Source organism: Bos taurus, chromosome 11 (assembly GCF_002263795.3).
Source record: "Bos taurus isolate L1 Dominette 01449 registration number 42190680 breed Hereford chromosome 11, ARS-UCD2.0, whole genome shotgun sequence".
Lineage (NCBI taxonomy): Eukaryota > Metazoa > Chordata > Mammalia > Artiodactyla > Bovidae > Bos > Bos taurus.
This window is the reverse complement of record NC_037338.1, coordinates 55,092,303-55,119,947: the sequence shown is the minus strand read 5'-3', so window position 1 is coordinate 55,119,947 and position 27,645 is coordinate 55,092,303. Positions and strand designations below refer to the sequence as shown.

Sequence of the window (27,645 nt, the reverse complement as noted above, 5' to 3'; positions counted from 1 at the left end):
GTGTCTGGCTAGTCGTGATGCATATTCTCAACTCTCCGCCTTAATAGACACAGTGTACGCTACAGAGAGCAAAGTGTAATTTTAAGAACCTTGTAATTCTTTACAAATTAACACAGCAGATGGTGTTTATGGGAGCCACACAGTGAGGAATATTTGGGACCATGTGAGACATGTGTTGCAGGGTTTCGGTCTGCTTTCTACTTAGTTTAATTTTTAACGGTTGTGCTACAAAAAAAAAAAAAAAAAGTACTATTTGCCTCATAAAGTTTTCATCAGTGCCAAGGGTGAGCAAAGGCCCCCTGAGATGGTTCCCTTATGGGTCAAATTCCAAGCTTTTCAGGGAGAAGGGCCTCTGAGAGATCCCTGACTCACCTAAGCCTGAGGAGTGCCTTGTGCTTAGACCTTGGTCATGTGGCAGAGGCCTTGGGACTTTGGTGCTGGGGCTGGGAGCAGCCTGGCTGTCTAGTCTGGCTTGCAGGTGGGTTTGAAAAGTTGAGCTAGAGCCCAAGGCTTGAAGAGAAAACGGGTTAGCAATGAGGCTAGCACCTCTAGACTGGAGCTTGCTAATTTATAAGTAGTTAAAATATTTCTTTAGTTATTTTAATTAAAAATGAAATGTTATTCTCTCTTAGTTCCCCTGTAGTGATAAGAACTAAAGTGACCAGGACCTATGTGGTTACTTTCCAGATAGTGCTGGTCTTTTTGAGGGAAGTGTGACAAGGAGAAGAAAGTGTCATGATATAGATTGTAGGTGGGGTTGATGAGAGGATGGGGAAAAGTGGTTCTCACAGGTTTTCCAAGGACCAAGAGAGGTCAGATTTGATTTGGGCAGGAAAAGAAAAAGCGTTGGTTCTCAAGAGTGCCAGGTAATCTCTTTGGGGGTCCCCTGGGCATGCAGGAAGTGCCAGGCACTCCCAATTTGTGATTTTCTTTTCCCAATGTCACCAGGGAAACCTCTTCATTTTGTTCTACTGTAAGGTTGGCAAATAGAATGGTCCCAGGTGCTCTCTGGGATGGCCCGTTTGTTCCAGTCAGGACCTTGCTCAGCCCTTGAAAGTGCCATTTTACCAAACCCATTCCTTTTTTAATATCTAGTGTCTTTAAGCTTGGGGCTTCACCAGTGACTCAGCAATTAAGAATCTGCCTGCAATGCAGGAGCCACAAGAGACGCAGGTTTGATCCCTGGGTGGAGAAGATGCCCTGGATGAGGGCATGGCAACCCACTACAGTATTCTTGCCTGGAGAATACCATGGACCAAGGAGCCTGGTAGGCTGCAGTACACAGAACTGCAAAGAGTACGATATGACTGAAATGACTTAACATGCATGCATGTACACATGGACTGAATTGATTGCCTCCGAAATTCCTATGTTGAAGCCCCCCAAGGTGATGGTATTTGGAAATGGGGCTTCTTAAAGTAATTAGGTTTAGATAAGTTATTAGAATGGGGCCCTCATTATAGGCTTACACACACACACACACACACACACACACACACACACACAGAAGTCGCTCAGTCGTGTCCAACTCTTTGCGACCGCATGGATTGTAGCCTACCAGACTCCTCGGTCCATGGGATTTTCCAGGCATGAATACTGGAATGGGTTGCCGTTTCCTTCTCCAGGGGAGTCTTCCTGACCCAGGGATTGAACCCGGGTCTCCCGCATTGTAGGCGGACGCTTTACCGTCTGAGCTACCAGGGAAGTCCATCAAAAACACAGAAGAGTAGTAGTAAGTTTCAAAAGGATGTCAGTTGAGATCTGTTATAGATGAAATCTATTTCCTAGAAGTCACCTTGGCAATTATATGCACAGCTGGAGACAAGAGGCTGCAAAAAAAGGTCCAACTGGAAAATATCTCGGGTACCCAGTTAGATCCAGTTATTCTGCATCTGTGAATTTAAAATGATCATCATCCACAGTGGAATAGATGTGTCCCTCGTTGCTTAGAAAATCCACAGCTAGCTTGATTGAGGCTACAGACATGTGTTGGAGTTGGTTCTTGAGATCCTGAAAGTTCAATCATACAGGTCTTGGGCAAGCCTGGATCGAATTCAGCACCTGGTTCTGGGCCACAGTGAGGCCATTTGCTGGTATGAAGTTATTCCCACCGAAGTTTCCAGCTTCACCCATTCCTGGGTTGCTGATAGGCGCTCTCCCTGCTGAAGGATGGCTGTTCGACTTGCTCAGCATCATGTGTGCATTGACTACTTCCAGAATATGTGTGGTGAACTCATTCATATCCTCCAGGGGCATGATCTTAAAGGCTACCAGGCTTTTATTGTTCTGGAAAGATCTCAGATGACCAGCCACTTTCACATATGTTTCTGGAGGGACCACAGTGTTTTCACTGTTGGCATCATCTGTGTCAACCCACTGGCGAACATCCATGGGTGCAGCTGTCATGTCATCTATCTTGTAAACAATGTTGGTTGTAGCTTTCTCTGCATTTCTAATAATCCCCACAATAGTGACCTGTGAAATCTCAACATTTCCAATGCTAAATACTTCATCAACCAGAGTAGCAGAAAGCAGCTGAGATATGGTACAGGGTACAATGTGCTGAGTTTGAGCTCTGGATTTCTTTTCAGCCTGGGAAGCTGTCAGAGATCCAAAGCCCCCAGGGGACTGTGTGTACCCACCGACTCCCCCGAAAGAGGAGGTGCTATAGCTTTCAAATCCACTATCCCACATCTTTGACATGATTCCCTCAGGAGAGTTCCATTATAGGCTTAGTGCCCTTATAAGAAGAAGGGTGCTAGGAAGCTTACTTGACCTCTCTTTCCACCATGTCTGTAAGCCAAAAAGAGAGAAACCATCCCTGCAGGACCTTGATCTTGGCTTTCTAGCCTTCAGGATAACAGGAAAATAAATGTCTCTTGTTTAAGCCATCCAGTTGGTGGTATTTTCTTATGTCAACCCAAGCTGACTAATACACTATCTTTAAACTCCTGTACTTCTAATTGGGAAGAAGTGACATAGAGTCATGAGAAGTTTGTGAATAGTATAGGATTATAATTATGCATTTTATATATTTGTGTTTTAAAGTGTGACATCTGAAATTCAATTAACAATGCAAGAGATTTGTACCATATGTAATTGTTGCCTGAGTGGAAACGGGCAACCAAATAAATGATGCAGGTGGCTATAGGTACTCAGTGGAGGATGGGTTGCTGTGAGATGGGAGGGCAGGGATGTGTGTTGAAGGAATTACAGTATGAACTGGCCTCTGATCTATGGGCAGATGAAGCACAGGAAGACCAAGGCTTGGGGTCCCTACCCAGATAGACATTCCGTAAACCAAAGTAACCGTCTGCCTGATTGTTTTCCGATTTCTGTGAAGTCTCAGCAGTGTGGACCCAACTATTGATCTTATTTTTGAGATGCTGGAAATTGCCAGAGTCTGGGGATCTTTTAGGTGTTGTTAGCTTTAATAGTAACTGAGTGGTTTGGGGAATATGCACAGAAAAATGAAGCAGAAGCTTAAATTTCATTGAAATTTAAATCATTTATGTAGTATGGGTATATACAGGTTTGTGTGTGTGTGTGTGTGTGTATAAAATCAATGGAAATTTCACTTTGCCTTGACTACTTCCATCTCAACTCTGAAGATAAAATGGCATTTTTTTTTAGCAGTTTGCTCAGTTCATTGTCTCTCATAGGCTTTGAGGGTGCATATGGTTAATTTACCATTGCTCTCAACAATCATCCAAACTTGGGAGCTGGGGAAGGGGGGCTCTGATGGAAACTGTCTTCTAGGGCAGGGTTGCCTGACAGATAATCACTGGGGACTACACCTGTGGTGATAAAATAAATCAAAGAGCAAGAATTGTAACATTACACAGGTGCCAACCACTTCCTGTGGTTTTGATCAGTAAATCATGAAGTAGGTGATATTTATTTTTAGGACCCCAAATTTTCCAAATCATTCACTCCTTCCATACCTGCCTTCTAACCCTAGGTGCCTACATGGACCCTCTGTCCTTCTATTCACAAATGAGTGTTTCTGGAGCACTTCTTAGGAGGCTTTTGTTTTGTTTTTGTTTTTTTTTAATCACCATCATTTTATTTTTTTTATTCTTGATTTTATTGATTGGCATATAATTGCTTTCCAATGTTGTATTAGTTTCTGCTGTACATTTACCCTAAGAAAAACATAATTCAAAGAGACACAAGTACCCAATGTTCATCATAGCACTATTTACAATAGTCCAGACATGGAAGCAACCTAAGTGTCCATCAATAGATGAATGGATGGGAAAAATGTGGAATATTACTCAGCCATAAAAAGGAACAGAATTGGGTCATTTGAAGTGATGTGGATGAACTTAGAGGCTATTGTACAGAGTGAAGTAAGTCATAAAGAGAAAAACAAATATCATATGTTAATGCATATATTTGGAATCTTAGGGGTTTTATGCTGAGTACTCCAGGAGAAAATCAGGGCATTCACTATCCATAGAAAACTTGGGTTCCTTTTTTGCTGAAGTATGAAAACTTGATAAACAGTGCAGGATAGTCTATTATTAGCATATGTATTATTTGCCACAGTACCTAATAGAAGGATATGGTCAGAGGAGAGGAAGATCTTTAAGGACTAGCTCAGTACAGAAACACTCCCGGGGGAAAGATTTGGAGCTGTTCCTTGAAGCATGGGTAGAACCTGGTTAGGCAAAAGGTCAAAGGGAGAATAACCCCTTTCAGCCAGGCACCAACATGAGGCAGAAGGTGTGTGAGTTGTTGAGAAGGAACAAATTGACTAGAGATACAGGCAGTTACAAGAAGGAAAAGCATTTATGAAGTCTTAAAATATAGACTCAAAAGTTTACTAGAAAGTAGAGATGCAGTAAGCACTAAATGGAAACTGAGAGGTATACTGGGCCAAGGAAGTGAAAGCTTGGTCTCAACAGGTCATATTAAGAATAATGTGGTGTTGGAAATGTATTGAGTTGGCCAAAAACTTTGTTCAGATTTTTCCATATGATGTTATAGAAAAAAACCAAACGAACTTTTTGGCCAACCCAATACATTCGCATGGTTGGTTGTCATGGGCAGAAGGATTTGAGGAACAGCAAGATTCCTAAGGTCTCTTTGATGGATAAATTCTCAAATCTACTGACTGACTGGATTTAGGGGAGGAATACAATATTAGGATTTAGAGCTCTGACAGTGATTAGTGCAGCGAAAAGCTCTCTAGGTGAAACCAAGGTCTGAGCTCCCTTGGTTCTCTGAGCTACATCCACGGGGAACTTGCTGAGGTTTTCCCTTTCTAACATGCCACCTTCAAATCATTTTGGTCTGGTAGTTTAAGGTCTCTGATTTAGTTAGACATTGTTGGTTGTTAGGGACAGAGATTCGACATCAACAAACATGGGGGAATTTGTTAACTCATGACACTAGGAAATCCATTGATAGATACTAATGGATTTAGGTACAGCTAGATTCAGGAACCCATGCATTTCATTCACTGATAATAATAAAATTTGTTGAGTGCCTATTATTTGCCAGGCAAAGCTCCAGGCTGCCAAGATTTAATGATAAATAAAGGAAAGACTGTACCTTCATGGAGTTTTATTTTACAAGTTTAGTATATAATGAAAACTATGAACCAATCTGGTTTGCCTCCAAAAGCTGACTTCCCTTACCCTTCTCTTCCCTTCTTTTGCATTCCCTTTTGTTTCCTTTCCCTAGCATCTCATCTCTTTTCAGCCCCAAATTAATTTCTCATCTCTCTCCTTCTTCCTCTCTCCCTCTCCTTATTCCCCTTCCCTCCCCCTCCCTTTTCTCCTCTTTCTACTCCCCAGCTATGCTTTTCTTGTGACACCCATTTTCAAAGACACCTTAACCAGCTCAAGGTGTATCTGCTGACAGTTTATCAATCCCAGTGGAGAAAAATATGCCTCCTTATTAATAATTTTACCAACCACCTTATGGCTGAATCTCACTGGTTTGGATGTTATCATGAGTTTATCCCTGGGCCAGAACTCCTTGGTTGAGAATCAGAAGGAAAAATTAGAGGGTTTACCAAAAGAACCCAAGAGAAGTTGCTGGGAAAATGGAAACGACAGCAACGTGCCCTGAACTCTCCAAGTCAGGCCTTCTCTGTGCATTGCCTGATATGTGTACTGACACTGCTATGCTAGTAGGTGTGGTCTGGGGGTTTCACAAACAAAGCCATCCTGATTTTCTAACCTTATTAGTGATGATTTTTTCCTTGAGTATTGATAATGCCTGGCAGAGAAGCATCAGATACATTTTTGCCCTAACACATTATCATAATGTTTTTCCCTATCTTTATCCTCCCACCCCTATTTCAGAGTCCAGGGAAGCTGGAATTTTATGTGGTTAAAGGATCCCGATCATGGGTTTGGTTTGCGGCTGATGCTAAACTTTTATCCATTCTAAAGAGATATTGCCCATTTTTTTTCTAAGAGAAATGTCCATAGGTGGTGAAAAGGAAATGTTTAGAAAGGTTCACATTCTCAGACTGTGATTTACACATAATATAAAGGTTTTACACAGTGTTCAAGGTTCTTTAAATAATGGTGCTATTTGTAATAAGAATATCATTTCTACATGCAGGGTCTGAAGGTAGATAGGCAACCCTCCAAACAGGATAGAGTGACCACTAGATCAATAGATAATTTTTTCTCCTCCCTTCCATTGTCTAAATCCTAGGTTTAAATGACAGGAAAATGTGTTAGAGATGGAGTGCATGGCGCAGTATAGCTTTCTGCCATTCTGATGATTTTGACTTCCATCTCTTTCAAATGACAGCAATCTGAAGAGTGGGCATTTGATTAGCCCACACATTCAATATATGAGAATCACCACTATACAATATTTTGAAGATTTCTCAAACATTCAATCAAGTTTGCAGGTACCATTGAGAGAAAGAACAAAGCGAGAGACATTGGCCTTCTTACAGCCATTTCCAACATATTAATATCGTGCCCTGAAACTAACATGAAACCACAGATCTGATGGAAGCACTGAAATAGTAGATTTATATTCTTGGGGTCTCCATGAGTGACTCCTTGTACTAAACTATGTGTTTAAGGTAGAATGAGGGGCTGGAATGGGGAATGGCCTTTAAACAAATATTCAGTCAATTTCAGAAATTTAAAAATTACTATTCTTTATTTTTTTGTTTTATAAATTAGGAAGTTGTGAAATGTTCAGTATAGAATTTAAATATTTTGCATATCTCTTCAGTGTTTCAGAGGGAATGATGAATAATAAAAGAGAGAGAAAGAGGGGCTTTTATTTCGCAATAGGACAAAGGACAGTATTATTAAAAAATGAACCAAGATATTGTCTTTTTACTGAAGAATGATTGTGAAAAATCAAAATTTCAATTAATGTCCCCAATCATTTTTGTGTAGTATTGAACTAAAAATAGGAAGTTTTCTTGATAGCATCTGATACTTTGGCAAACTGGACTTAAATTTAGAGCCAGAAGCTAGGAGAATAAAGGACCCCCTATAAAAAGCCAAATCAGGAAATTCATTCCCTTTCCTCTCATAAGTTCAACCTCAGATTTGCCCCAAATGTGTTTTGTAAAATAGAGCCCAAAGACAAAAACAAATAAAGTTTAATAAACACGCACCTCCCGAGCACAACAGATGGCAACTAGGAAAGCTGCCTGAAGCGCTGTGAGAGCATGCTCCCGCCTGTCTCTTCTTTTATTTTTTTTAAACAACAATACTTAGTAAATGACTGTCTCTATTGCAAACTCACCCTCTGCAGGTAAAGGTAAAGGCAAGTGGGAGCACTTTGAGAAAGGTACACAAGGTCTGTAGGCAACGTGTGATGGGGCAGATAAACCCAAACCGAGATTTCTTCTGATGGCCTTTGAAAAGAAACATGTGAAACTCCATAAAATCACAAAATCTTAGAATTTTAAGAGAGAGAGATGGTTTATATATGGCATAGAAATGGCCCTGGGCTGGAAGTCCAGAGGTCCTGGTCTGACGATATTGAGGCCATATGATCAGAATCAGTAATGTCATCTTCCTGGGTTTTGCTCTTTTCATCTTTGAGAGGAATGGAGGGGTGAGGAAGAAGAAGAAATCGATTAAGATAGCTCTTGCTGAGTTAAGGCTGTGCCACCTGCTCCAGATACTGTCTCTTTAGGTTCACAATAATCCCCAAAGCAAGTTATTTACTCACATTTTAGAGATGAGAAAACCCCGGCTGACAGCCAGTCCCAGCCCTTTCTGCAGTGCAGTGAGAACATCCTCACAACAAGGAAACGTGGTTATGAGTTCTTGACAGGTTTGGGCTCCCCCATTTCCTGGGGTCTGTCACTCATGTCTGCTCCCTCCGTTGGACAGATGATAAGTCTGGAGTGCAGAGAAGTTGCCAGATCACCTAGGTAGTTGCTGGCAGAGAGTGCTTATGACTGCTTTTCGTTTCCTTCTTATTCAGCTAAGACAGGGAGTAAATGGATGAAGACCACACACTTAGGTTTAATTACTAGGCAGTGGTGTAAAAATGAAGATGGAACTCTCCCTTCGCTTCAATTTGTTAAACTATTTTTAGTTTATAGAGTCTGGAGGGTTAGGGAGGGAGAGTTGGGTAAGGCTTCTGGTTGATTCCCTGGAAACTACAATTTGCTCATGATGACCAAATCTTTAGTTATTTAAAAATATATCCACGGACCTACTATGCAAAAGATATTCATCTGGTGTTTCTGTCCCTTATTTAGCCTCTTACAGTATCCCAGACTAATTGTTTAAAACGAACTGTACCAAATATCCCTTCCTTAAACAGAAGTAACTTTTCCTTTAAGAATTCTAGTTTTTGGCAAGGTTTTCATATATTATCTGCCTGAGTAGAGAAAGTCAAAGTCCAGGTGATCTAAAAATAGTTTCTGTGTATTTTCCAAAGCAATACTTTAATTTTTTTCCCCACAGTAGAAATACTTTGCTAATTATGCTGAATACTATTAATGCCTTTTAATGTTTCCAGCACACTGACACCAGGATTGATTGTCCTGCTAACCCAGTCAAGAAGACAGGGCATATATCATGCTATCCATTGTGCTTATGAGAGAACTCAGACATAAAAAACGGGCAAATCTTTAGTCCAAGATCACAGAACCTAATAACAAAGGGCTGACACTATGAAGCAAGAGTCTTTTTTGTTTATTTGGCCTGTCTCAGTGATTGGCTTCTTGTCCAATTTAGGTTGATAATTCAAAAGTATTTCTGCTGCTGCTGCTAAGTCGCATCAGTCGTGTCCGATTCTGTGCGACCCCATAGACGGCAGCCTACCAGGCTCCCCCGTCCCTGGGATTCTCCAGGCAAGAACACTGGAGTGGGTTGCCATTTCCTTCTCCAATGCATGAAAGTAAAAAGTGAAAGTGAAGTCCCTCAGTCATGTCCGACTCTTTGCGACCCCATGGACCGCAGCCTACCAGGCTCCTACATCCATGGGATTTTCCAGGCAAGAGTACTAGAGTGGGGTGCCACTGCCTTCTCCCAAAAGTATTTCTACTTGGGTTCATAACAGAGCACAGGGGAGTATGGAGTGATGGGCTACTGTCCCCATTTTCTATGTATATCTGAGCATTGAGGGATTATTATCCTTGTCCCAACACTGGTAACATTTAAAGAAATCAGTGCTAACAAAGGGTCAGCAAATGGATGATTTCAGCTGGTGGCCCCAATTCCCTAACTTCCAGTCCTGCCTTTACTATTCCCCAGCTGCTCTAAACCAAGAAAACAAACCCAAGTCAACTGCAGTTTTTGAATTGCCTTCAGCCAAAGATTTGAAAGCTGGAGATACTAAATTGCAAATATTATACAAAGAGAGTCTCAACCGCACAAAGGTGGAAATGCTAACATCCCTGGAATCCTCTGAGCTTGCAGATCAAACTATAGTTTGCTATAATCACCCTATAAGGAAGTTCTTATAAAAATAACTTGTCTTCATGGTAGTCAAACTGATCCATTCACATGGTAGAGAAAAGGCTGGCCATTCCACCCACTGTTGTCCCAGTACCTGCCTTGCTATTTCTTGTCCTGGTGCTGCTTTGACCTTGCCTCTTTCCTATCTGGGCTTCCCTGGTGGCTCAGACAGTAAAGAATCTGCCTGCAATGCCAAAGACCTGGGTTTGATCCCTGGGTTGGAAAGATCCCCTGAAGAAGGGAAGGGATACCCACTCCAGTATTCTTGCTTGGAGAATCCCATGGATAGAGGAGTTTTCCTATTCAGATTTTGCCCAGGACTTAAGGCCAGGCTAAATCCTCCCATCCCTCTGTGATATTACTTGACTTCCCAAATGCAGCGTTTTCCTCTTCTGAGCATCTCATTTAGCCCTGTAGGGAGCTAGTCTTTCTGCCTAGTTGTTAGTGCTGTTGGTCGCATGTTGGGATCACTCACTGGATTAGAAGCTCCTCGAGTGTAAGGCTGTAACTTGCTTTTTGTGTGTCCCCCCTCACCACCTCCACAGTGACCAACATAGTGCCTTACACCTTAGGAACATGTGCTATACGCTTAGTTACTCGTTATTGAAGCCAGGTAGAATATGCGTTCCCACAAAACGTGTGTCTGTAACCACCCTACTTACAATCTTAAACATCTCTATTACCCCTGGCAATAGAGTTGCTGGATTTAGCACATAAAATTACAGAACACCCAGTTAAATTTGAAATTCATGTAAATAATGACATTTTAAAAAGTATAAATACATCCTTTAATTTGCTAAGATTTAAAATGTAAAAATGTTACCTGACCTGTACGTACATAGGACACTTCACTGGCTTCACCTGAATCCTGGTCCTATCAGAGCTTGACTTTATTTCAAATTCTGATATTTGTTCAGTGCTGATTTTTTGGCATTAATTTTGAGTTTCTGAAGTATGCATTAAATTATTATTTACCTTGATTCCTGAGTTCTTTGATGATGTCTTCCTCTTTATACCTGAGGCAGGTGCCTCACTCCCCTCACTCTGGTCCTAGGTCTGGTCTAATCCTTACTGTCTCCTTTGTGCAACAGTGATAAGGTTATGTCACCAGCAGAATATAGTGAACCCAGGGTCTGACATAGTGTTTATTCAGTGATTATTTTATGTATTCTGTCTTATGTAGTACTTTATCTATTATGTATTCTGTCTTGACTTTTATTTTTACATTGGAAAGTTCAGTGATCTGGTCTGCTTTTCTCATTCAGTTCAGTTCAGTTCAGTCACTCAGTCATGTCCAGCTCTTTGTGATCCCATGAACCACAGAACGCCAGGCCTCCCTGTCCATCACCAACTCCCAGAGTCCACCCAAACCCATGTCCATTGAGTCGGTGATGCCATCCAACCATCTCATTCTCTGTCGTCCCCTTCTCCTCCCACCCTCAATTTTTCCCATTATCAGGGTCTTTTCAAATGAATCACTTCTTTGCATCAGGTGGCCAAAGTGTTGGAGTTTCACCTTCAAAATCAGTCCTACTAATGAACACCCAGGACTGATCTTCTTTAGAATGGACTGCTTGGATCTCTTTGCAGTCCAAGGGACTCTCAAGAGTCTTCTCCAACACCACAGTTCAAAAGCATCAATTCTTTGGCACTCAGCTTTCTTTATAGTCCAACTCTCATTTCCATACATGACCACTGGAAAAACCATAGCCTTGACTAGACGGACCTTTGTTGACAAAGTAATGTCTCTGCTTTTTAATATGCTGTCTAGGTTAGTCATAACTTTCCTTCCAAGGAGTAAGCGTCTTTTAATTTCATGGCTGCAATCACCATTTGCAGTGATTTTGGAGCCCCCCAAGGTAAAGTCTGACACTGTTTCCACTGTTTCCCCATCTATTTGCCATGAAGTGATGGGACTGGATGCCTTGATCTTAGTTTTCTGAATGTTGAGCTTTAAGCCAACTTTTTCACTCTCCTCTTTAACTTTCATCAAGAGGCTCTTTAGTTCTTCCTCACTTTCTGCCATAAGGGTGGTGTCATCTGCATATCTGAGGTTACTGATATTTCTCCCGGCAATCTTGATTCCAGCTTGTGCTTCCTGCAGTCCAGCATTTCTCATGATGTACTCTGCATATAAGTTAAATAAGCAGGGTGACAATATACAGCCTTGATGTACTCCTTTTCCTATTTTGAACCAGTCTGTTGTTCCATGTCTAGTTCTAACTGTTGCTTTCTGACCTGCATACAGGTTTCTCAAGAGGCAGGTAGGTGGTCTGGTATCCCCATCTCTTGAAGAATTTTCCAGTTTCTTGTGATCCTTGCAGTCAAAGACTTTGGCATAGTCAATAAAGCAGAAATAGATGTTTTTCTGGAACTCTCTTGCTTTTTTGATGATCCAGCAGATGTTGGCAATTTGATCTCTGGTTCCTCTGCCTTTTCTAAAACCAGCTTGATCATCTGTAAGTTCACAGTTCATGTATTGCTGAAGCCTGGCTTGGAGAATTTTGAGCATTACTTTACTAGCGTGTGAGATGAGTGCAATTGTGCAGTAGTTTGAGCCATTGCCTTTTTTGGGATTGGAATTAAAACTGACCTTTTCCAGTCCTGTGGCCACTGCTGAGTTTTCCAAATTTGCTGGCATATTGAGTGTAGCACTTTCACAGCATCATCTTTCAGGATTTGAAATAGCTCAATTGGGATTCCATCACCTCTACTAGCTTTGTTCGTAGTGATGTTTTCTAAGGCCCACTTGACTTCACATTCCAGGATGCCTGGCTCTAGTTGAATGATCACACCATTGTGATTATCTGGGTCGTGAAGCTCTTTTTTGTACAGTTCTTCTGTGTATTCTTGCCACCTCTTCTTAATATCTTCTGCTTCTCTTAGGTCCATACCATTTCTGTCTTTTATTGAGCCCATCTTTGCATGAAATGTTCCCTTGGTATCTCTAATTATTTTAAAGAGATCCCTAGTCTTTCCCATTCTATTGTTTTCCTCTATTTCTTTGCATTGATCACTGAGGAAGGCTTTCTCATCTCTCTTTGCTATTCTTTGGAACTCTGCATTCAAATGGGTATATCTTTACTTTTCTCCTTTGCTTTTCGCTTCCCTTCTTTTCACAGCTATTTGTAAGGCCTCCTGAGACAGCCATTTTGCTTTTTTACATTTCTTTTTCTTGGGAATGGTCTTGATTCCTGTCTCCTGTACAATGTCACGAACCTCCATCCATAGTTCATCAGGCAGTCTGTCTGTCAGATCTAGTCCCTTAAATCTATTGCTCACTTCCACTATATAGTCATAATTTAATTTAGGTCATACCTGAATGGTGTAGTGGTTTTCTCCACTTTCTTCACCTCACAATTGTTCAGTTTTCAAAGTAAATTCTTAATTACTCTCATGCATGGAAAAGGCTTAAGAAATCTCTGATTCCAGAATCATGGTCCAGAACTCCATAAAAGTGCCTGTATTTTGAAGGCAGACATCCTATTTCCAAGGAGCAAACCAAAGAGAAAAGAAGCAGTTTTGGCTAGCAAGTTAGTGTCTCACCTAACTTCACCAAGCACTGACGTTATACCCTCTATGTGACAGCTGCCTTCAGATGATAAAGCAGCACATTGTTTTTCTCCATATACTTTTGTTGCTTTGGAGCTAATATTATGCTGATATTTCAGAGTTGTAAATGTTAGTCAATTTCTTTTAAGCTCTTTCTACTTATAAAACTTCAGAGTGTACATCTGAGAGGTCAGCATTTGAGTTCAAGGAGTGGAAAATGGTGATGGGAATTTGTAGGATTTTTAAATGATTAAAAATGTATACATATGCCCTAGTTTGGGCTTTTTCATGAAAATGCTATAGGATTACACATCAACCAACCATTCATTCAGAGGAAAAAAAGTAATTAAGCAAGTTTTAGAAAAGAGTAACTGATTTAATTCTGTTGTTTTTCAGTCACTAAGTAATGTCCGACTCTTTGCAGCCCCATGAACTGAAGAAGACTAGGCTCCTTGTCTTTCACTATCTCCTGGAGCTTGCTCAAATTCATGTCCAAAATCTAGGTATATGTGAATCGGATGTGTATGTTTCAGCCTTGCACATCCAGGATTTTGCCAATGAAAGAGAACATCTAGAAATCTGTCAGATGATATTTTCTGTAGATCCTCAAAACATATCCTGTGAGGCACAATTTATGACCTGGGATCTCATTTCATCACATACATAAGTTGCTGCAGAGACCTGCATGGTTTTACAGAAACTGAGTATAAATAGGAATTGGCCTACCACTGGGAACATAAATAAATTTTTAAGGTGTTTGACTAATGCTTAGATAATTTAATAGATTTGACAAAGATTTGGGGTACTATTTTCTCTTCAAAGGAAGATAATGCCATCCATAAAGTTATACAGAGCTTTTTTTTTTTTTAATTTGATTTAATTTTTAAACTTTACATAATTGTATTAGTTTTGCCAAATATCAAAATGAATCCACCACAGGTATACATGTGTTCCCCATCCTGAACCCTCCTCCCTCCCCCCTCCCCATACCATCCCTCTGGGTCATCCCAGTGCACTAGCCCCAAGCATCCAGTATCATGCATTGAACCTGGACTGGCATCTCGTTTCACACATGATATTTTACATGTTTCAATGCCATTCTCCCAAATCTTCCCACCCTCTCCCTCTCCCACAGAGTCCATAAGACTGTTCTATATATCACTGTCTCTTTTGCTGTCTCGTACACAGGGTTATTGTTACCATCTTTCTAAATTCCATATATATGCGTTAGTATACTGTATTGGTGTTTTTCCTTCTGGCTTACTTCACTCTGTATAATAGGCTCCAGTTTCATCCACCTCATTAGAACTGATTCAAATGTATTCTTTTTAATGGCTGAGTAATACTCCATTGTGTATATGTACCACAGCTTTCTTATCCATTCATCTGCTGATGGACATCTAGGTTGCTTCCATGCCCTGGCTGTTATAAACAGTGCTGCGATGAACATTGGGGTACACGTGTCTCTTTCCCTTCTGGTTTCCTAGCTTTTTATCCATGGGAATGTTGTTGCTGCTGTGGTTTTTTTTTTTTTTTAAAGATAATGGAGATTCTGTTTGGTTTGGTTTGTGTTACTACAGAAATAAAAATTCGAAAAAAAAAAAATACCAAGGGAGTGGAAAGAATAGAAACTAGTTAAACTTCCAAACTTCCTGTGAACAATTTATCAAATACCATTACTATTATCTTTTGCTTTTGCCTCTGCTTGTTACAGTCATAAGGGGAATTTTCCCTCTGGCCTCAAGCTGTGGGTTCCTTCTTATCATGTTTAGCATTCCAGTGCATGGCAGAACAGAGATTAAAACACTATGTTTTCTACTAAAGCACCTCTTTTTATTTTGATACAGAAATTACAAAAAGACTTAGGATACATTAGTATAAAATTCTGATTATTCTTTTTCTAGTTTTGTTTTATTATCTCAATAGTTTTCTATTCAGAAGAAATATATAATGGAAAAAAAACCCACTTGTATTTGAAGGTAATAACAAAAACATCCTTGTATCTACTTAATTGTTGAATGTCTGGAGAAAGGAATAAAACATAAATCTGCATGGAGTTGAACAGACATATGTGTAACCATCTTGAGAATGTATTGATTTTCATCAACTTTTAATCTTTATTTCAGAGAGATTAACTTTAGAGATCAAGTTATATTAACTGGGTATTGAAAAGACTCCTTTTTTTTTTTTTTAATGGCTTGAACTCTACAACTCAAGTGTGCTTCTTAATTTTTTTTAACCTTTAATGTCACTAACATTGAATTTTTCTAAATCTGATTTTTTTTTTTTTCTTAATAGACTGGAAGAAAAGAAAAAGGAGATCCTCTAAACATTGCAATTGATAAGATGACCAAGAAAACAAGAGATCTAAGGAGACAGGTACTGTTTTGCTTTATAAGTGCCTGGTATTAATCCTTAGTGGTGGTGTCTAAGAATGTCCTTTTTCAGACCAATACTTAGCTTGCTGTTCTTTATAATATCTACATATACACAGAAGCTTTTCATCAACAAATCAGTCTGCTGAGCAAACAGATATAACAAGTGCAATAGTGATGGTGATGAAAACAACCCCTAAGTCAGGAGTGGCAGACAATGAGGGGAAACCCTCACACTGACCAGACACAATCTTCCTAGGTGGTAAAATTTCTGCCCTTTACATATAGTCTTCAGCTTTTCAGACCTAGGGATGTGAAGAACCAGTCTCTAATTTCTGCTAGTTCTTACTAAAACTCCCAAGGCAATCAATGAATAAACAAGAGTGCCAATGGTTAATGTGAAACACAACTGTTAATCTGATGGGCTAATTAAGGTCTCTGACCCAGTGTATTTCCTTGGGGACATAAATCTAGGGGAAAATTTGCTTATCAGATGGTTGTTTGGGAAGCAGGGAAACCAAGCAAGGAAAGGTAGCTGGATGATTTAAATGGCTAAGGGCATCATTAGCCTGAAGGGTCCATGTTGGGGGAGGGGGAAGGAATCTAGTCAGGGTCCCTTTTCATTTTGAAAATGCTGCATGAACACAACCCGTTTCTAGTACATCTTATTTTCTGTGTTGCTATGGTGAGCTCCACTGTCTTCTGTAGTGTTCTTTTCCTGGAAGAAATGGTACCATCCATTAAGGAACTCCTTCGTGATTTCTGCCTCAGAGGCCTTATCTCTTGCTGATAGCTTCTACATATATCCATCTCGTTCATTAAGTGTTGGTCATCTGGGACCAACCTCTGCTCTGAGGCAACACCTGCTTTACTTTCTGTATCTGTGAAAGCTGAACTGTCAGGGCTGCATCATCTATCAATAATACTCATCCCTGAAGCATGTCAAGTACAGAGATTAGCAAACTTTCTGGGCAAGAATGGCCAAGGAGCATCTTAAAAAATGATTTGAAGGAAAGCAAGACACTGCTTCAAATCACTGCTGTGGAGCTTCTCTGGGCTATTTTCAGGTTATCACCAGAAAGTACAGACACACTGATCTGGTTTTCTCTAGAAGGTACCACAATTAGTTAATAAGCTAATTAAGCTCTTTGAAAGTGAAAGTATTAGTCTCTCAGACTCTTTGTAACCCCAATGGACTGTAGCCCACCAGGCACCTCTGTCCATGGAATTCTGTAGGCAAGAATACTGGAGTGGGTAACCCTTTCCTTCTCCACGGGATCTTTCCTGACCCAGGGATCGAATCCTGGTCTCCTGCATTGCAGGTTGATTCTTTACCATCTGAGCCACCAGGGAAGCCCAATAAACCTTTAGAGGAGTGTTTTCTTTTTATTTTATCTTGAAATAAGGGAGAATAAAACATTGTCTTCTTAGGCATTAGTAGGTAATATTAAGAGAGAGTATGACCAGGTCTGCTTCTCCTTGCCTTCTTAGACTATCTTTCCATACAAAGTCCCCATCTGATAGGAAATGATATTGGTAGTAAGAATTGGGATTGGAGATGGTAGACAACAGTGAGTCAGGTGTCTGGAGCTCAGGGTTTTAGTTTAGCTCTGCCACTAAACTGACCTTGTGACTGTGGATCCTTCATCTCTTGGTCTCCTCTTATCTCTAAAATAAGAAGCCAAACTAGGTCTATAAACTCTTTAAATGAGTCCATTTATTTCCTCTGCCGGAAGTCCTAATGCCTGATACTCACAGGTTTTAAAAGTGATGGGAAGGGAACAGGCTTCTCTAGGGTTTGCCTTTGGCTGGATTGTCAAGCAGGCTTCCCAGGTGGTGCTAGTGATAAAGAACCCACCTGCCAGTGTAGGAGATGTAAGAGATGTGGGTTTGATCCCTGGGTTCAGATGATCTCCTGGAGGAGGGCATGGCGACCCACTCCAGAATTCTTGCCTGTATTTTGCCAGCATTTTTGACAAAGGAGTCTGGGGGGGCTATAGTCCATAGTGTCACAAAGAGTTGGACACAGCTGAAGCAACTTAGCACATAGGCATACAGGTTGTCGACCAGGCAAAGTTCATGAAATGAGTCTTCTTACCTCCCTCTCTAGGTCTTAATAGGGACAATTCTTTTACATTCTGGAACCAACACTTAAGTTCTCTTCACTCATGGCCTGTCACAAGAATTTTTTTTGTCTTACTGGGAAGGAATTGATACGGTAGTTTTTACCTTGATGCTACAATTCTCAGAAAAGTGTTGACTCTTTTTAGCTTTGGACAGCAGTGAAATTTGAAGATGGACTTCATGGTACAGGAATTGTAAATGCTTTGGTGACAAGATCTTTGAAGAGCTTCCTTTATGGTGGCATTGGAAGGAATATGTCATGCCCTCAAATCATTCCATGTATAACATTTTTTTTTTTCTGCTCACCTTTCCTAGAGATTGAGAGGACTAAGGGTGAGAGAGAGTTGTTTTACGATAATCAGATCCAACAGTTATGGCATAATTTCATACCACATCCCTGAATTTGGCTCAAACAGCCTTCTCTTCCCCAATATGCCTTTATAGAACTAAGATGGTCTCCATCTGTCAGTTCTATCCCAATCCATATGTTGGAATATTTTAATCTCTTTTCCCCATCTCTTCTGTTTCTCCATGCACACCTGTACTGGTACAAAACCTTGCCTGAGCTGAACAGAAGCTACCTAGCATTTCTGCAGATAGAATATGCAAGGAATCCGATTAGCTTGGCTCAGGTAGATGTTCAATTTAGATGTGCGTAGATGTGGGTAGCTAGTTAATTCGGAGAAGGCAATGGCACCCCACTCCAGTACTCCTGCATGGAAAATCCCATGGATGGAGGAGCCTGGAAAACTGCAGTCCATGGGGTCGCTGAGGGTCAGACACGACTGAGCAACTTCACTTTCACTTTTCACTTTCATGCATTGGAGAAGGAAATGGCAACCCACTCCAGTGTTCTTGCCTGGAGAATCCCAGGGACAGGGGAGCCTGGTGGGCTGCTGTCTATGGGGTCGCACAGAGTCAGACACGACTGAAGTGACTTAGCAGTAGCAGCTAGTTAATTGGATTAACAAAATTTGATCTGAGTCTCTGGTATGTGATGGCCCAGGGCCTCCCTGGTGGCTCAAACAGGAAAAAAAAAATCTGCCTGCAATGCAGGTGACAAGGGTTCCATCCCTGGGACAGGAGGACCCCCTGGAGAAGGGAATGGAAACCCCTTCGATATTCTTAACTAGAGAATTCCATGGACAGATCCTGGTGGGCTATAGTCCATAGGGTTGCAAAGAGTTAACCACGACTGAGCAACTAAATACACACACAATGAATGCTAGTGGTTCAGATGAAAACTGAAACATTTTCTGTTCCTTTAATTATGGACAGGTCTTTGTTAGAAAAGATTCTAAGTGAAAACCCTCAGCGATGCAACTCTAGTTACCTGTAAACCTATATTCCTTTATACAATATTTAGAGAAATAAAATCACAGGCTGAAATCAAAGAAAAATATTTCTAATCACTTTCATAAGTTCCCACCCTTTGGGCCTCCTCTCTTTTCCTCATAGCCCCAAGGTTGGGCAGTGTTCTTCAGAAGGTGACCCTGGGCTTGCAAAGTTCTAGTCACCAAATTAAAAAGAAATAAAGTCGATTATGATCATTATCTTGGACTTGCCTAATGAAAGAAAGTGGACTTAAATTTGTAGACATGTGAAAAAAAAATCAAGTAATTGAATAAAAAGGATTTCTGTTTTAGGTAGAATTTTCTAGTAAGTAGAGCTCCTTATTTTTTTTTTTTCCAGGCAGTATGTCCCAGGGAACTGGAGAGTCGTAAATTGTGAGAAAGGTTGCAGGAACCCAGGGGCATTATTTTAGCTGATTGGCATAGATCCATGTTGCCAATTAACCCCAAGAGAGTGGGCAGTGGTAGAACAGAATCCTTTTAGGAGTATTTTGTTTGGAGTTAAAAATGGATTTAGGGGAATATAACTGCCAGCTTTAAGCATTATGTTTTAATTTTAGAGCTGTGGGCACAGTATGCCCCATGTCTGAGCTATTGTCACTGCTGTGTTTCTGGAATCAGCCCATTGTAAAAACAAAAGCTTTTGGCTGAGTCCCTGCTTGAGTACCTAGTAGCCCACATGGTCTATTTATCCCATAGAGAGGGCCCAGTTGGTGTCTGCCAGCTGCTCCTCATGCCCCTCTTCTATATGCCACCTGTGAACTATTCTAGGCATGGCCTCTTGGTTTTCCTTATGCTTATAGTGATGTTGGTTTATCCTGATTGTTACTGTGGTCCTTGTGTTAGTCTTTCTCTCCCCCTAAGTTGATAAACAAATCGGGACTCAAATGTTTTCCTATGAGAAGCTAATAAATAGTAATCATAACATGTTAGTGTGTTGCTAAACTTAGCAGCTCTCTCTTATTCCTCAAACCAATCAATGGCCTAATTCTTATTCCATCACCCTTAATAGTCATCACAATAATTCCAGCAATGAGATGCAGTGTCAACTTGAGAAAAGTGTCAGTTTTGCTGTCACAATCAAAACATGCATAGAATGCTTTTACACTGGAATGCAAACTTAATAGAATGGATTATACAACAAAGGATTAAAAACAAATGAGCAAAACTTGTCACTGGATGGTTTGTTAAAGGTCGATTTATCAACACCCTGCCTCCAGATAGGACTTCAGAAAAAGCTCACTAGATTAATAAGAAATAATTACAGCTAAAGACTCCTCAGCTGTCCTTTTTGTGACCCAGTTCCTTACGTAAAAACTGTGGCTAAAGGTGGGCTGTCATCAGCCCAAGTTTGTAAAATCACTGTCCATGAAAATGTAAACTAAATTATAGCTGACATGTATGGAGTCTTTACATTGTATCAGGCACTGTTCGAAGTTCTTTCTATAAATGGACTGCATGTAATCCTCATTCAGCTCTATGAGATAGAATAGGCTGTTTACAGATGAGGACATGAAACCAGGTAATGAACCCAGGGTGACACTAAGTGGGGATGCCTGGAGGTCCCTGTCCAGGCAGTCTAGCTATGGGGTCTTGGCTCTTAGCCCTTCTCCATCCTAGCAATCCAAAGAACTAGCAGATGCAGTTGGGTCCCCCATATGCTATTCTCCTCTGGGGGAGGCAGTGGGGAACAAAGACGGTTCACATAATACGTAGAGATGCTTTGTGGTTTTCAACAGCACCTTTACTATTGTGGGGTTGGGAATGGCTGAAGAAATAATGAAAGTGTTAGTCGCTCAGCCGTTGTGACCCTGTGAACGCCCCTGCCAGGCTCCTCTATCCATGGAATTCTCTAGGCAAGAATACTGGAGTGGGTAGCCATTCCCTTCTCCAGGGGATCTTCCTGACCCAGGGATTGAACCCAGGTCCCCTGCATTGCAGGCAGATTCTTTACTGTCTGAGCCACCAGGGTTGGGTGACATATATGTAATTCAGACAGAAAAAACATCTGCAGTGCATGTTGAGAATAGGGTTCTAGTTTGTGATAGGATATCATCTCTCAGGTCTCCAGCTGTTATGGTTCACTGGATCTTTTTAAAAACTGCTATTATGTTTAGGTAGCTGGCTTCTCAAAGCATGAATTATAGATGTTCCAAAACATTTACAGAAAAAAGGAATTTTAAGGCATTCAATTCTTTTTCTCACATCTGTTCATGATGGGGCCAATTATTTTTAGATTCATTGTAAGAAAACATTTTGAAATCATTTATTTCCAGACTTGAAGCTGCTTTTCCTCATAAGGATTTGAGGCTATCTATATGGCTACAATTTAAAAATTATGAAACAAAATATTGATTTCCTCCAAACCTTAAGGTTTGTGTTCTTCACACTGAAAACCTATGTCAGAGCTAATAATCCTGGTCAGATTGCCTTGCTTCTGTAAACATGTAGAGACCAGAAAATGATCATACAGCAATTGGTGTTTGAAATACAGAACATAAGCAATTCTGGGACAGCTGAACACAAATGGCATCAGAAACACCAAAATCAGAATCAAAGAGACCAGAAGGAGAAGGGCAGAGGAAGGGGAGGGCATGAGCACTCTGAAAGGCTGTCTCTGGACAAGCCCTTTGATCACAGGTTGTATACTCAAGCTCTTTCTAATTTAGGAAAATCCCATTACAGCAGCCCTGAATGTCAGGCCACTACGTACTTATTTGTCTCCTGGAAAACACTCATTAGACCAGGTTCAAGGTACATGATTTTATCTGTTGCAAATAGTTCTTAAAATATCACTATTGGCAATCTCTTCCCTTATAAAGACACTGTTCAAATCATGGATTAATTGACTCCTGTGAGCCAGCATGTGGTTGATGGGTCACACATGAATACAGTCTTGGGGAGGATGCCAAGCTTGACCTCTTTCTCACCAGTGAGTCCAGATCACAGGAAGAGTCCAATAGCTTGATCAATATTGATTAATCAAATAACGCACTGTGCAGAGGAATCTGTAACACATGTATGAATAGGAAACTGCTCAATTAAGTGGAAGCTTCAACTACTGATTTATTCGCTTCTGCTGATTTCTTCATGCCCCAGAAGTCAAGGAAAAGTTGGATGGAGAAGGATACATAGCATTGCCTGAGTCTCAAAACATTCAAGAGAATGTGTGCTTTTGGTTTTATTTTGGACACTGTTGTTGTTCTAGGCAATAAGAGTGCCAGGCCAAAAAAAAAAAAAAAAAAAAAATTTTAAGCTGAATTTTATTTTTAATTATTATTTTTTTAAATTTGTTTTTGGCTCCATTGGGTCTTTGCCACTGTTCAAATTTTTTCTAGTTGCAAAGCATGGGCTTCTCATTGCAGTGGCTTCTCTTGTTGGGGAGCACGGGCTCTGGGGTGCACGGGCTTCAGTAGTTATGGCTTATGGGTTCCATAGTTGTGGTACACAGGCTTAGTTGCCTGCAGTATGTGGTATCTTCCCCAATCAGAGATCAAACCCATGTCCCCTATACTAGCAGGTGAATTCTTTACCACTGGACCACCAGGAAATCTCCTAGGCAGAATCTTAATCCTGACACTGGAAGATCCACTATAGGATTATAAAAAAAGTTCTATCATATTTTCCAGGATGAAATACCTAAGCAGGGAAATTTGGAAAATTTTCAAAAATGGTGGGTCAAATAAGGATTTTTCTTTTCTTTTCTCTCTCTCTCTCTCTCTCTTTTTTTTAAGAATGTCCTTTAAGCTTACCAAAACATTTCAGAACACCAAACCTAAGTGAGTGAGGTTGGTCCATATATATTGTTGGAGGCTACGTTTAGGCTGAAGTTTTCTATCCAAAACAGACACTAAAAGGGAGATAATTTTCAAATGTGTTCTGCAGGAGTTTGCCACTATGGCCTGAATTGAGCTTTTTGGGGAGCTGATGATAGCAGCTAATCGCCTTGATTCTGACAATGTATTTAGTGGATCTTTGCAGCCAGCTTTTGGTCAAATATATCTTGTTCCATTTGACCTCTCCTTGCTGAGGTCACCTTTTATTACTTGAAATGGCTCCTAGCATCCTTTTCTCAGGGGAAATTTCCATCAGGACAGCTGATTTTTTTTTTTAATCTTCCTATTTCCCAAGGGGGCTGGATGAATTTGAGATTTGGAAAGTGGTGGAAGCCCTGGTTTACTGTAGGATCTAAGCACTTTGTACCTTCCTGGCTTCCGGGGATATCACAGAGGATGTTTGAGGGAATTCACCATTCCTCTTTGCTTGGGCAGGAAATTGTGATGAATGATGCTGAAAACTCAGCCTGTGTGCACTGGTGTTGAATGAGTCTTGGAGATAGAGCTTTGAGTGAAGTAGAAAAAAATAGCTTTATTCCTTTGTCAGGCAAAGGGGGACACAGCGAGCTCCTGCCCTCAAAAAACTGTGTCCCAACCTGTGGTATTTGGGGAGGAGTTTTCTCAGATGGTAAAGTGTCTGCCTACAGTGTGGGAGACCTGGGTTCGATCCCTGGGTCAGGAAGATCCTCTGGAGAAGGAAATGGCAACCCACTCCAGTACTCTTGCCTGGAAAATCCCATGGACGGAGGAGTGTGGTATGCTACAGTCCATGGGGTCGCAAAGAGTCAGACACGACTGAGTAACTTCACTTTCACTTTCACTTTATAGCAATAGTTCAAGGTCAGGGCTGCTGATAAGGATCAAGGTGTGTGCAGGGCCTGCATTTCTTTAATTTGGCCTCAGATGGTCTCCTGATGAGCTTCTGTGGTTCTCAAGGTTATCACATTGTGGCCTTCTCTCTGGAATGAAGAATGCTCATCAAGTAGTTAATAACATCTTCTATGTACTGAGGGGCTTCCCTGGTGGCTCAGATGACAAAGCACCAGCCTGCAATACAGGAGACCAGGGTTCGATCCCTGGGTTGGGAAGATCCCCTGGAGAAGGAAATGGCAACCCACTCCAGTATTCTTGCCTGGAGAATCCCATGGACAGAGGACCCTAATAGGCTACAGTCCATGGGGTCGCAAAGAGTCAGGGACACGACTGAGCAACTCCACTTTCACTTACTTCTGCAGAAGAGCTCAAAGGTATTATTGTATATCCCTTGAGGTGGAACCAGGATCCTGCCTCAAGGCTACACTATTGTTTGTTGATTGTTCCTTCCTTGTTTGCATTCTCATCCCTTCTCTTATTAGCAGCAGTTTGAACTTGCCATCCAAAAAAAAAAAAAAAACTCTCTTGCTTTTTCAATGAAAAAAACAAGAGAGTTCCAGAAAAACATCTACTTCTGCTATATTGACTACCCCAAAGCCTTTGACTGTGTGGATCACAACAAACTGGAAAATTCTGAAAGAGATATGAGTACCAGACCACCTGACCTGCCTCCTGGGAAATCTGTATGCAGGTCAAGAAGCAACAGTTATAACTGGATATGGGACAACAGACTGGTTTCCAATCAGGAAAGGAGTAGGTTAAGGCTGTATACAGTCACCCTGCTTATTTAACTTACATGCAGAGTACATCATGAGAAATGCTGGGCTTGATGAGGCACAAGCTGAAATCAAGATTGCCGGGAGAAATATCAATAACCTCAGATATGCAGATGACACCACCCTTATGGCAGAAAGCAAAGAACTAAAGAGCCTCTTGATGAAAGTGAAAAAGGAGAGTGGAAAAGTTGGCTTAAAACTCAACATTGAGTCCATAAGACTGTTCTATACATCAGCACATGTATACCTGTGGCGGATTCATTTTGATATTTGGCAAAAATAATACAATTATGTAAAGTTTAAAAAAAAAAAACAACTCAACATTGAGAAAACCAAGGTTATAGCATCCAGTTCCATCACTTCATGGCAAATAGATGGGGAAACAATGGAAACAGTGACAAACTTTTTATTTTGGGGGGCTCCAAAATCACTGCAGATGGTAACTGCAGCCATGAAATTAAAAGACGTTTGCTCCTTGGAAGAACAGCTATGACCAACCTAGACAGCATATTAAAAAGCAGGCATTACTTTGCCAACAAAGGTCCATCTAGTCAAAGCTATGGTTTTTCCATTAGTCATGTATGGATGTGAGAGTTGGACCATAAAGAAAGCTGAGCACCAAAGAATTTATGCTTTTGAACTGTGGTGTTGGAGAAGACTCTTGAGAGTCCCTTGGACTGCAAGAAGATCCAACCAGTCCATCCTAAAGGAGATCAGTCCTGGGTGTTCTTTGGAAGGACTGATGCTAAAGCTGAAACTCCAATACTTTGACCACCTGATGCGAAGAACTGACTCATTGGAAAAGACCCCCATGCTGGGCAAGATTGAAGGCAGGAAGAGAAGGGGACAACAGAGGATGAGATGGTTTGATGGCATCACTGACTCTATGGACATGAGTTTGAGTAGGCTCTGGGAGTTGGTGATGGACAGGGAGGCCTGAAGTGCTGCAGCCCATGGGGTCGCAAAGAGTTGGACACAACTGAGTGACTGAAATGAACTGAACTGAACTGAACTTGCCACTGGAACTCAAGGAAAGTCTTAGAGGCTGAAGCCTAAACAAGAAACAGGACACAGAAAGACTTCTGAGCCCAAGAGCCCCAACAGGGTCCTGCTCAATTTCATGAAGGTGATGTTGGTTGTAATATTCATCCATTTACTTTGTATGTTCTTAACCAATCTTCGTCTTCCTTCTTTTCTGAATGAAATTTCCAGAGTATGTTAAAATTAAATCCTTACCCTTCCTCCACCCTATATACCTGTGTGCTCCCCACTATAATCAGCTTTTCAAGAAAGTTCTTGCCTTGTGTAATTTCTTCCATTATCTTTCCCTAGATCCCCACTAACTGTGTTTTGAGTGCACTCCTTCTCCATTACCATTGGCACTGCTTAGTTGCTTTTCAAAAAACGATCATCACAGCCTCACAATCAGTGACTTGACCCCAGGCTCCCTGCCTTCAGTTCAGTGTAGCTCCAGCAGTCTTTTAGACCAGTCTTCCCACATCTTCATTGCTTTGCACTTGATGTTACTTCTGCTTAGAATGCCCCTTTCCTTCATTTATCTTCTTTTTCCATGAAAACTCACAATTTTTCCAAATGCCCTCCCTCCCTCTTTTTTTTTTTTTTTTCCTTTTAGGAAAATTTGCAACTTTTCCTACAAGGCTTAGCTTAAATGTCACCTGATCATCACAACTTTATTCAATTCTTATAAACAGGGTTTATCCAGTAGGCTCCTAAAGCATTTTAAATACCTTTATTATGACACTTTTTGCTGTAGATTTAAGTTGTTTGTTTATTTTTGCCTATGCTCATGACCTAATGTTCTTTGTTTCCTCAAGGCATATCTTAGTGCCCAAAATAAAGTAAGTTGCCACCACACAAGTGATGAAAGGATGGAGAATCTGTATCCAGCCAGCCTAGAAGTATCCCAATCATCAACTTTCCTCTGTTCTAAACTCTCATGTCTTTGGTTCTTTTGTTTGAAGAGCAAGATTTGTTAACTTAAAAAGTCCATTTTTACTGTGATAATAGCTTTCTCCATTTTAAGAGAGAGTTTCTATGCTTTAACCCAGATGTTTCCTATTGCTGGGCTGACTTTAGAAAAGTTCAGCTTAAGAACCTACCAAAATGCAGATACCAGGTATCTCCTGTTTTTCAAAAGTCTGTTTATGCCTTTTATGAAAAACCTACATTGGTTTCTGTTTTTGCTAGCTGAAAGGAATTTGGAGGATTTTTGCTCTTACAAAGAAAGGTGAATGTAAAGATCTGTCCAGCATTTTACAGCCAACTCTTACACAGGCAGTGGGCGCTGGAAGCGGCAAGAGTAGCGCCACCAAGCTCCTTCCCTGGAAACTACACTCAACATCTCAGCATCCAGCCACCAAAGTTTTGAACTGTGTGAGCATTTGTGCTTTTATCCTGATGTGTTTTGGGCATCCATTAGTAAGACACCTCATAAGGTGATTGCTTCTTCATTCTACAGCATGTCATCTTGCAAAAGGTTTCATGAGCATCTGTACATTCAGATAGTGAGAGAAACCCGTATATGGCTTCATCTTGAGATTCTAAGTTCATGTAGCAGTGGCAAGTTAAATGCTATATTGCAATAAGCTTTCCAGATAATTGTGATGTTCTGGCAAGTTTGAATTCCACTGCTTTTATTTCTGGTGGGGGGAACTTTTATGTCTCACCATCATTCTTTGGAAGATTTGCGTGAAGATTCGTGAAGCCCTGCAACCTGTCTCCATTTGGCATCTTCTAGTCATCAGCACTTCATAGATACAATACCTGTTTTGAGGGAGGGAGAATACATACTTGAGCCTCTTCTTCCCGTAGGCCAGGATTAG

General features: G+C 40.8%; 1 protein-coding gene and 1 pseudogene across 5 annotated transcripts in view; one reads left to right on the top strand and one right to left on the bottom strand.

The window, feature by feature from the left end:
• Positions 1 to 27,645, top strand: part of CTNNA2 (catenin alpha 2) — a 1,361,081-nt gene that overhangs the window by 1,040,228 nt on the left and 293,208 nt on the right. For all 5 annotated transcript variants that reach the window (NM_001372104.1, XM_010810060.3, XM_010810059.3 and 2 more), the window contains one exon: positions 15,765 to 15,845. In NM_001372104.1, the coding sequence (NP_001359033.1) occupies positions 15,765 to 15,845 (81 nt within the window). The remainder of the gene's footprint in view (positions 1 to 15,764; positions 15,846 to 27,645) is intronic.
• Positions 1,881 to 2,700, bottom strand: LOC132346496 (replication protein A 32 kDa subunit-like; annotated as a pseudogene).